The 11,360-nt window shown below is 31.3% G+C and overlaps 1 protein-coding gene across 1 annotated transcript; it reads right to left on the reverse strand.

The window, feature by feature from the left end:
* Positions 1–2,326: 2,326 nt before the first annotated feature.
* On the reverse strand, positions 2,327–9,526 carry LOC123523649 (phospholipid phosphatase 1-like). The gene is made up of 6 exons (XM_053539913.1): positions 8,988–9,526; positions 6,307–6,458; positions 5,634–5,854; positions 4,779–4,896; positions 4,103–4,279; positions 2,327–3,899 (listed from the first exon to the last, which is right to left on the reverse strand). Exons 1-6 carry the CDS (start codon positions 9,070–9,072, stop codon positions 3,642–3,644), a joined length of 1,011 nt encoding a protein of 336 aa, XP_053395888.1. The 5' UTR covers positions 9,073–9,526; the 3' UTR covers positions 2,327–3,641.
* Positions 9,527–11,360: the final 1,834 nt, after the last annotated feature.

Here is an 11,360-nt window from a genome sequence, read left to right on the forward strand (position 1 = left end):
AAAGTGATCATGCCATCTGGGGACCATGTTTGTAGAAAAATCTGATTAATTGGAACAATCTTGCTAGAGGGTCACTCAAGGAACATTTGTGTAAATTTATTTTTTAAGCAGGCCAACAGTTTCTGACAAGAAGAGATTTTAATATTTCCACTGAATAACAAATAGAGGATCTCGTGGCCATTTTTATTTTACAAATTGTAAAAGTTAAGATAATTTGAAATATAAAAATATTTTGAAATTGGATAAGAAGTTTCTGACAGGAGGAATTTTTAATTTCCCACTATACATATAAGGAACGCCTATTGGAGGCAATGCTTTTATGATGAATCGAAATAATTTGAATAATCTTAAGAGAGAGTTACTCAGGAACATTTCTTGGAAAGTATTTTACAATTGGACTAATAATTTAAGAGGAGATGTTATTTAATTATTTTTTCTATTTTCAGCTTTTGCGGCCATGTTTTCTGATAAATCAAACTAATTTTTACAATCGTGTAGATTGTAGTATTGGTCACCGAATGATCACTTGTACGGAATCATTTTAAAATCGGACCGGCAGTTACTGACAAGACGATTGTTAAATCTTGCACTATAAATGTAAAAGGAAAAGTGATTACGATCTTTTGTGACCATGTTTCTTCACGAATCAGGGCAGCATTTCTGATAAGAAAATGTTTAGACACTCATACGTGTATAGGGAAAAATGACCACGCCCTCTGGTGACAATATTTTTGACGAAGCAAAATGATTTGAACAATCTTGGAAAAGAGTCACCTAAGGATCATTCCAGTAAAATTGTTTTGACACTGGGCCTGCAGTTTCTAAAAACAAGATGTTTAAAGTTTAAACTATATACATATTGGGAAAGGTTACCATTCCCTCTCGTGGTCGTTTTTAACGAAATGGAATAATTTGTAAATCGGGCCAGCATGTTCGGACAACAGTTTTCAAATTTTTCTTTCTGCTAAATGAGATAATTTTCTTTGCATATATAGTTTGCGAAGAACATCAATGCCAATTTTAATCAACTTCACCCAAGTTGTTTCAAAGGAGATGATTATAATAATTGATAATAATTGATTATCAATACACAATATCATAACATTTGGTGATGGTGGTGGGATAAAATAATCTAGCTACCTGTATATAATAAAAAAATCCAATCAGCACATGATTGCTGTGCGCCGCCTTATGTATCCAGAGATGCTTGCAATGTATTGCAATGCAGGCTTTTACACTCTCCGTACACTGGCAAATATAATTGTGGGATATGACTTGCCCGTGAAAAAGTATCACAGCATAAAAGTGAATTCGTACACAAGACATAGTATTTGTCTATTTTTAAAAAAATTTATCGGGAAAATAAAATATTATTATATATCAGTAACTTAACAGTTGTCTGCTCAAACATATCACAGCCTTCGTTTGCCAGTGTCTTTCTTTTTTTGTTCGAGTTTTAAGTCACATATCATAAACTTTTTTCGAAGGAGAACGTTTCATTATTGTCATTCATTGTGATGGTTTGTATTTTTAAGTCAATTGCATTTGTATTGACGTAGAGACACATGATTTCATTGAACATTCATCAACTCTTCTTGAATGTGTCTGAAGTTCACTTCTGGTTCCATGCAACTTTTTGATAAACCTGTGTAGAATTGCCAGGTTGAAAATATAAGCACAAAAACACGTCCATACGTGAACCATATTAGAATGAATTGCTACAGTTCATTTAAATATATACTTCGATATGGCGCCACTGGCAAGCGGTAACAAATCCGACCACTCTACATTTATATACTCTTGATATTTTTTGAAAAAGCAACTTTACAACAGTTATACACTGATTTCAATCTAGACTGATGTTAATAGCAGTAACTACCTAAATATTCAGTATAAAAAAAACCATGTTCCAAGAAAGCACCCCAAAGCCTAACGCCATAGATATGTATGGGTGGATGTGTACAAGATTAATACACAAATTGATGTATGAATAAAGTTACACAGACATAGTAAAACATATAGACAACGACAACGACGACGGGCAAAATTGGACATCGCCCCGTAATAGCCAATGGCAAACACACCCAATATATAAATACATGTTTTCTTTCCTGTGTTTCTTTCAAAACGTTGAAAAAAAAAAAAAGAATCAATGAACATTAGTGTATGGACAATGAATGGTAGTCTTTATGATCGCAATTACGTTGTCTGTGCTGTGTGGCACTGTACATTCAGTCAGAGCTGTTAAAATCTTTTCATCGTTCATTACGACATTTATGTTGTGTTAGTGGTACTGTTTAGTTTTCAGATTGAACGTTTCGGCGTGGATGGATGCAATGCTCCCGCTATAACAGTTACTGGTATTGTTGAATCATTGTTTGGATATGGTGCCAAATATTTTTGCCATTTGACAGTTTCTTTGATGTGCAGGCGTCATAACCTCTATTCAACTCTACAAATTCTAGTTTGTTTAGTTCTCATGTATGTCTAGTCCATTATTAACTGAGGACCATACGCTGCTTTCACGGAATTGCACCTTTGTGTATCATTGAAGATTCCGTGTAGATCAGACATCCTCGGACTTCTCTTAATTGTATTTTAGTGACATGTAAAAATGTTGAGTTCTGGGGTTAGATGGTAGCATGTATTTCCACTATCTTCCATGAACAGACTCAATTAAACCAGGTCTGCAACATTTTCATTCGACCTGGGAGTTTCTTCTTTTTCTAATTTAGATACTTAAGTTTCGCTCTAAGCAGGTAAGCATTATAGCTAAATAAAAATAAAAAAATCTTAAGAATTCAATTACCATTTTATTGCAAATGATTTTGAATTTCTTATGTACACCACAAATGAATCAAACGATATGGTATGTTCAGATACTTAAGCCTTCAGAACTAAGTAGTACTTGTAGTAAATAGACATTTTGTCTGTCAATATTCAATTCTTTTTAATTTTGATTTGCAAATGTATTTGAAATCTTAAAACATTACCATAGAATGTTGAGATCAATTATGCTTAACAGATCTTATATTATATTAATGATTTATACTTGAAAATTTGAATAAAAAACAGAACATTTCGTTTCATTTGTTAATAGCTGAAGATGAACATTACAGAAAATTATTGTAAGATTAATTATTGAAACAATTTGCGAACCAAATTCAATACGTCCCTAAAATTTATTTCTTAATCTATGAAACTATTTCAACTAACTATTGTGCATTTGTAAAAGATTTCATAAGTATTCAGGAAAAAATCAGAACATGAGTGTTAATGACTATGATCTAAACTTCGTCCATGCATCCAGAAGAGATCCTAGCTTATCTTCCAGACAATATAACGAAGCTAAAACATAACATATAGTAGAACACGGCTCCGCAAAATATTATTTTCGAAACGGCAATGTTACCTGGTTAAACCTATAAAGCAAAATAATGAAAATAATAAATACATAAAAAAACTACATAAAACTTTTGCCATGGTTAAATTACATCTTTCATATTTAACAGATTTAAATACCGCAAATGTTACATTTTCTTGCCAATTATCAGATGTGACAGTAATCATTCTCCTTTATGTATCAGAACTACTTTTTACGCGTTTCCAAACATGTCACTATACTATGAACGCAACGATTTTTATACGATTTCTGACGTCATTGATGTATTTCGGTGATTATTATTTTGAAGCGCTATAAGTTTTGTTGACGATGAATGTTTTCCATTTTCTATGTTCTGAAAATATTCATTTTGTAATAAGGGTGCCGGTGTTTGTGGATCAAGGTCTGACGAATTTTCGCACGTGCAACAACAGTCACATGTCTTATTCTTTGTTTGTAACGTTGTCCTTTCTTTAACACCTGCTGCCTTCATAAACGTCCTTCCAATTACCAAGTGCTGAAAGTTGAAAAACCAAATTTTTGTTTAAATTTAAACATACAAGCAGATCAAAATGAAACATCTAAATATTCTAAAAATGTAAGATATGTGCTCAAACGTTTTCAATGTTGTTCAGAAATGTAAATGAAAAACAAATCCATGTTTTGTTAATATAGATATCGGAAAACGCCTTTGTTTGAATCAGTTCTTTAGTCACTCACCACAAATACAGCGACTCCGATTCCTAATATATATCCTGCTATGACATCGGAAGGATGGTGTTTGTTGTCTTTGATGCGCCCAAGACCACAGAGTATTGCAATGAATACAAGACCAGATTGAAGAAAGAACTTTAATAAACGAGAAAATTTTATCTGCAAACGATTCTCTATGTAAATCTGAAAAAGTGAAATATTTGTTATCAAGGAAGTTTCAAAATTATTACGTGTAGCAAAATATGCAAATGTATGCACAATGCGCCACAAACGCTGAAGGCAGTGTTTAATAAATGAAATTCGCATGCAAACTAATGTTAATACACACATAATAAATGCATTCATATTTTGCAAGTGAAAATACAAATTCAGTGATAACATTGAAGTTAATGAATTTCAAAATGTCCAGAGTGTGCATAAATCAGTCATTACTCAGCCACATGTAATGGACGGGAAAGGGTTTGATGTGTGTCAAGGTGTTAAAAGAAAAGGCTTTTGGCGTTTTAAAATCTGCCACGTGAGTGGAAAATATAATTACAGTTAAGAACGCAGTAAACGTAAAACCAAATGTGTTTATTCTCAAACATTATGTTAATACAAAACAATGGGTATGATATAGAATACTTTCCAACACTTGAGAGTAGGTTTGGGTGTGACTTGCAATAAGTAAATGCACACTTACACAAAAATAAATCGCTATATACATAGAAAATGCTGAATGACCGGAAGGGAAAGATTGTCGGCTGCTTCTGAGTTCTTTATTTTCTTCATTTCCGGTGCAGGTGTAGTTGGATATGTATCTATAACAAAATGATTCATTAGTAATCGTAAAATATGTAAAAATGTTACCAGTAAATTGTGGGAGAATAGATGTTGTTACTGCATAATTCAACTACAAAAAAGGAGTTTTGTTGTAATTTAAATATTGGTTAAGGTCAGTATTTGTTTGCTTCGTGTTTTGATAGCTATGATTCCAGCTCTTCATTATGAAGAAAGACACCAGAAGTCTATCGGCACGAGCAGGCATCTGTTTAGAACAAGCAAGATTCCGTAAGAATACTACACCTAAAGCAAGGATTCGAACCACAGCGCTCATGTTATTTCGAATTAGCGATCTAAACGGAAGCCACGGTTTTGGTCTTTAGTAGTATCAAACGCAGTATAATTATATCACGCATTCTTATGGAATGTAAATACGAAATGTCAATTATTGTGATCGTTGGTTGCACAAACTCGATTAATTACATTTTAATGGCTTATTTAAGTCTTGCGTAAAATAGTTTAACTTATTTTTGCAAGAATTGAATGTCGCGATAAATTATATTTTAATAATCTAGACGGTTATTATTTCATGTTTGTTATGATGAAGCGCTCAATAGTGAAAATACGTTCACGATTATTACATATGTCGCTAATATTCAAACGAAACGAACACGAGAGTGTTTCAAAATCATTCATTGTAGTTGAGCTATTTTCAATGAGCTACAAACGCCAGTATATTTTATAAATCCTGAAAAAAAGATAGAAAAGAAGTTACCCTGGACATGAAGTCCTATTAAACTGTGGTTTGCATACGTCAAAGAAGTTAGGTCTGAGCACACCCATCTTGTTTTTGACGGCGTCAACAACCAGTTCTTGTACGAGGAAGCCGATCAAAAACACAATGTAACTCTTCACACAAAACACAAGGTCGGTTGATCGTCGGCATGTTCGCAGGCACTTATTGTCACAACAATTTAAACCTTCGACTAAAACAACCTATAAAGAAAGCAACATGAATTAAATTTTGGAGCCACTTAGACTTTGAAATATATCAGGTTGGCAGATTTATTAATTAGTTTACGTTCCTCAGAACTGAAATTGCAAAAAGACATTTATTATCAAAATTATATGCAAACATAATTCACAGATCTTTTCAAATAGTGTGTTCGTGCATTTGCTTCCTATATTAAAAGTAAGGTGAAACACACATTCAAGTGGAACTGAACGAAGTCAACAGAAATCATTCCAGATCTTAAGCTTTATAATGATTCCATAACTGCATTGTAAAAACATAATCATTGTTTTCTTAGCTAGAATGCTTTAATAATTGCTTTATTTGCAATGTTTGCAAACATGCAATTCGCAGTTCATTGTCAGTCAATGGGTAAAAGGAACAATATATGGGTTGAAGACACTTTAGTTTGTTGGTGCATAGAAGGAATACGAACCAGTAAAATGGAGAAAGTGAATCCGGCTGCTACCAGTACTGGTGTGGATATGGTTTCTGGTATTGAAGGATAACTAAGCGATTTATCGTCACAGAAAAATCCTGTCTCGTAGGGTTTTCCGAACAGAAATAGGTACAAAACTAACAAAGATACTGAAAACAAAATTAAATAAAAATCAATGTTTGCATGGTGGTTTGTGATTTTTACAAGCAAATAGTCTATGTAAAAATAGTATGTTCACTGTACAACTGCAAACGGATATTTGCTTATTTCTTTTAAATATATTTGACTGACACTCCTACTATCTGTGGCTTTTGTTAAGGTGACACTTAATGTAACTATGTTATAAATTTATTGAACATTATTTAAATTTACAAAAATGAATATATTAATTTTCAGGTTCTTGGCTTTCTTTTTGTCTTTTGATTTTCATTTCGACATTAATTCATAAACATTTATTGGACACTTTTGCTTTGATTCTATTTATAATAATAAATCAAATACCTCATTTCATGGCTATAATATATTGTTAATCAAAGCAAGGGGCGCTAATGATCGTATTTTATGCCTAACATGACAGAATTAATTACTTTTTTTTGTGGGTAGTACCTTCATTACTATCTCCTATGGTAATAGGGATATATTTAATATATAGAACTGAACTGTTAATTGCTTAGTAAAATCTGCATAATTTCGTTGTTGAAATATTTATTCATTAAAACGCTACTTTCGCACTGACGATATATTCTTACATTTTTTTTCTTTTATTTTTGTAGTGATTACAAATATTCTTGAAATAAAACTATACCTCGTTATGTGTTTCACTTCATCCTATATTATACCTTTATTATTTGTTCATTTTCAGGTATATGCAAAATCATTATTAATGCTATATTTTGGTTTAAAACCAGTTACATGATTAATAATAAAACGTCGTACTGACTTGCAAATGGAGTCAATAAGACGCATTGGTCTATATATTTGACGTCATGATACCATTTGAAACCAAAACACCGGTAAAAAGAAAAATCACTGCAAAATCGAGCCTTTTGCATAAAATTGTATTTATTTGCTTTATGAAAAAAAGGTATCGTATACACATTGAAACACTTTTTCCACCTTTTCAACGGGCAAAATCACTTACCACAACACAAAATTAAGAAATTGAAGAACTGTACATTTACATCAAATATGGTTTAGCAGTATATCACAAAACCACAAATATTTGGTAAACAAACAACATCTTGACCAACAATCTACTTGTCCAATACATGTAGTACAGTACTGTCCATTGGGACTTGATATATCCAAAAGTTGTTCCTTTTCAAAAAAAAAAAATGCGGATTGAACCGAGATATGTTAAAGGTTATCACTTTCACATGATTGCAAATGCATCAGAAAGAAGATATGTAACAGTTCTTCCAAAATGGTGAGGTTTTAAAAGGTGCTGAAACTGGTCAAAAGTGAGACACCTTTGTGCAGTCCTTTCCCGGAATTCAATGCATATGTCAGTAAATTTACACCATTTGTAGAGTAATATACATGGTTTATCCGCTATTGAATTTTATTGAAAAACAACTCTTACTTTCTTGTTGTTTGAATTTCAAAATGAGGACCTAACCGTTAATAATCAGCATCAGACTGAAAAGTGAGAAATTAGGAATGCCCTTTTTTGGCGTGTTTAACAAATCTGATCTGTATATTTGGCATATTTTGCAAATATTTATAGCTTAACTACGTTTTGGCAGTATTCAAAAACCTGAGTAAAATGGCGTTGTTATTTTCTGTGATGATGTGCATTGAATAGGTCAGTTATTAAATATATATTTAAGGGGGCGTTATGGTAAATAAATAAATAAATAAATAAATAAATGAATAAAGAAATAGAAAGCACACATTTGTTACTTCATTAATATTCAGTGTTTCAGCGCTTAACAAGATTTCCATCATTAATTTTGAGTTATGTTAATCATGTCTCAAGTTTTGCCAGATATAAATGGTGTCCAAATATAATGAACTTATATAACTCACCTCATTGAAATATTGAAATCGTTTGTTGGACTTTAATAAGCTTACACATTTCAATATGTTAAATGATAATAAAATACTTCAAAAGCTTTTTCACTGTAGATAATCAGATGTGTATCAAATGTTTCCAGACTACTAAGTTTATAATGATATATATCATATCATTTATTTACGTTAAAAAGTCTAACACACAACTGGATTATTGGTAAGTAACTCAAACAAAATATTTTGAAACGCTTAACCAATCACAATAACCAGATAGTATTTATTTAAGTCTTTCACTATAATTCGTGATAATCTAAAGTAGGGCAATGTTAACCATTTTCATTTGTTTATTTTAAACTATTGTATAGTGGAATTTGTAAGTGTTTTAGATATTGTTTGACTTACAAGTTTTTTTTCCGCATCTTTGATGCGATTTTATTTATAATAAGCGTCCAAATATCTAAGTTTGTATCTTCAGGAGATTGAAAATATATTCGCGATATATGAGATACCCGGTATAAGCTATAATTTACATATAAAAACGTATTTATTTGTTCTTTACTGTCTTTCCTGTGCAATACTTTTGAACATTGTAAGTTTAAATCTGATTACGATAATATGAAGTATATAAAAATATTATAATGTCAAATTACGGAACATGTTATCACCTGCAAGCCAAATTATAACATCCACTATGATTCGAACTGTAATCCTTCGCCGAATTGGCTGTCCTCTTGCATGATTCTCTTCCATTGCACAATTTCTACAGTATCCAATTTTTATGACGCGGAAATTACAATTATATAGTATTTATATACCTGTACCACTGTATGTAAATTGGTTCAACGAATAAGAAGCATTGCAAATCATACTCCATCAAAGGTCTATTCATTCTAGATTTAAATTGTTTTAACCGAAACGTCTCAGCATAACGTTATAAACTCAGTAAAACGAGATTTTTTAATTGCAAATATGAAAAACTGTATTAAACTAAGTTAAAAGTTATACAAAATCGCCCTTTAATCCGTCCTATTAAAATTAAAGTATTTTACACAGATCTATAAATATTTTAAAAGCGATTTATTTCAACATGTGTGACAATTTTGTATACATATTTATACAAAATTTTAACTTTTAATTGTTCAAAGTTAACTTTAAACTAAATTCCTATTTTTTCATCTGTAAAATTCCATTACCCATTTATACATCGCGCAGTTAACTTATGGTAACAAATTGTAAAATTTCGTTCAATTGTATAACACGACAGCTACTTATCAATACGAAGGAGTGACATATTTGCTCGGCTGAACTTCTCTTTGCTTTGTCATCATACATGTACTTTTTCTTGATTGGTATTATCTTAAACTGCAAGAGAGGAAATCAGTTCAAAGCTTCAAGGTTTATTCGGCAAATTCGGCATTATAGATGCCTTTGGGCATGAACAAATAGAAAAAGAACATGGCATATTAACAAACAATACATGTATAAATACACATTGCAAAATGAATAAGAGTGTATGTATACAATAAACAAACGTATAAATTACAGAAGTATGTTAGGAAACATCCAAACAAAGAAAACATATATAACATTTTTTTACCCTGTGGTTTGCATGAAATGCATAACGCATTTTAATCAGTTAGTCAATCGCATTTCAGTATTTTACTTTAGATGCGATAGTGTTACAATTGTGCTGTAATTTTCTATTTGTATTGTCGAAAGGCAGTTATAATGTTCAAAGAATATTATAACATGCGTTATCAATTTGAAAAAAAAATAATACGCATAAAATAAAACACAAATCTATGTTTCGAGGAGTGTATATATTTGAAAGACATAGTTTATACCTGTCTAGCAGCTATACTAAAGCCGCATTTTTGTAATATTGTATCATGACATCAACAAGCTGGATGTTTCTTATTGAATTTATTGAATTAGAAAAAAAATAACAAAAGCATTAATGCATAAATGTTAAAATTCTTAATTGGAATAATTCCTACAAAATGGATTTGATAAAAAAGAAATGAAACATAATATAGATAAAAATATCTAAGGATTTGAAACTAAAGTGTAACTGAAGACCTTACATTATAATATTTCAATGAGACCATCAGTGCAGCTGCCAGTTTTCCATCAGCTTCGTAACAGACAACAGTAAACGGGGGGAAATTGAAATACTCTATTCCAGCACAATTAACATGTCCATTACTGGGGAGAAAGAACGATCTGGTTTATCGATTTGAAATGTTTAAAGGTCTCTTTTCTCAGTTGCGAAACAGCACACGTTCATAGATGCAAATTTCATTTATCTAATGCAATTGAGTAAGCATTTGCTTCTCAAAGAACTCTTTTACCTTATTGCATTGCGTGCCTGTTGTAACATTCATAATACATGTAGTTTAGTAGAATGCACACTGCATGTTGAATGCATTACTATCGACTGAGGCATGATAATGATTATTCATAGTGCGTTTCAATGAGATTCAAGTCCGCTTGTGACGTATACTGTATTGATAAATCGGTCAGCACAGCTGTCATTTTTTAAAATATTTAACTACTAGGATATAAATAAAGTCAAATTTATCATATACATCATGTTAAAATCATTAGGAAAATTGATATTATACATTAAACAAAAACGTAAAATTCACTGTTTTGCATTGCATCATTCATTGTGTACGGTAATATTACACATTTTAATATGTTGTATTAAAGGTTGAATTGATATCTGTAACAATTGTATACAGTTTTATTTTCAGTATGGTTCAAAAATACTTCAGTCATGTCCCTTGAGAAAATATTAGTATTTAGAACGAGGTAAATTATTCTCAAGAAACATGACTCCAGTGCTTCTGAAATACCACACATTCAATGTTTTTACATGTAATTAAAATCAATTAAGTCAAATGACCCTATGATAAACAAGAAATAATTGTTCTGAAAAAATATGTTGTATTGTACGAAATCTCTGTAATCAACTAAGATCTCACTCACTAACAATCTGTGAGACATAAATACACTTGAACTTAGCTCGCAAGCGT

Source organism: Mercenaria mercenaria, chromosome 3 (assembly GCF_021730395.1).
Source record: "Mercenaria mercenaria strain notata chromosome 3, MADL_Memer_1, whole genome shotgun sequence".
NCBI lineage: Eukaryota > Metazoa > Mollusca > Bivalvia > Venerida > Veneridae > Mercenaria > Mercenaria mercenaria.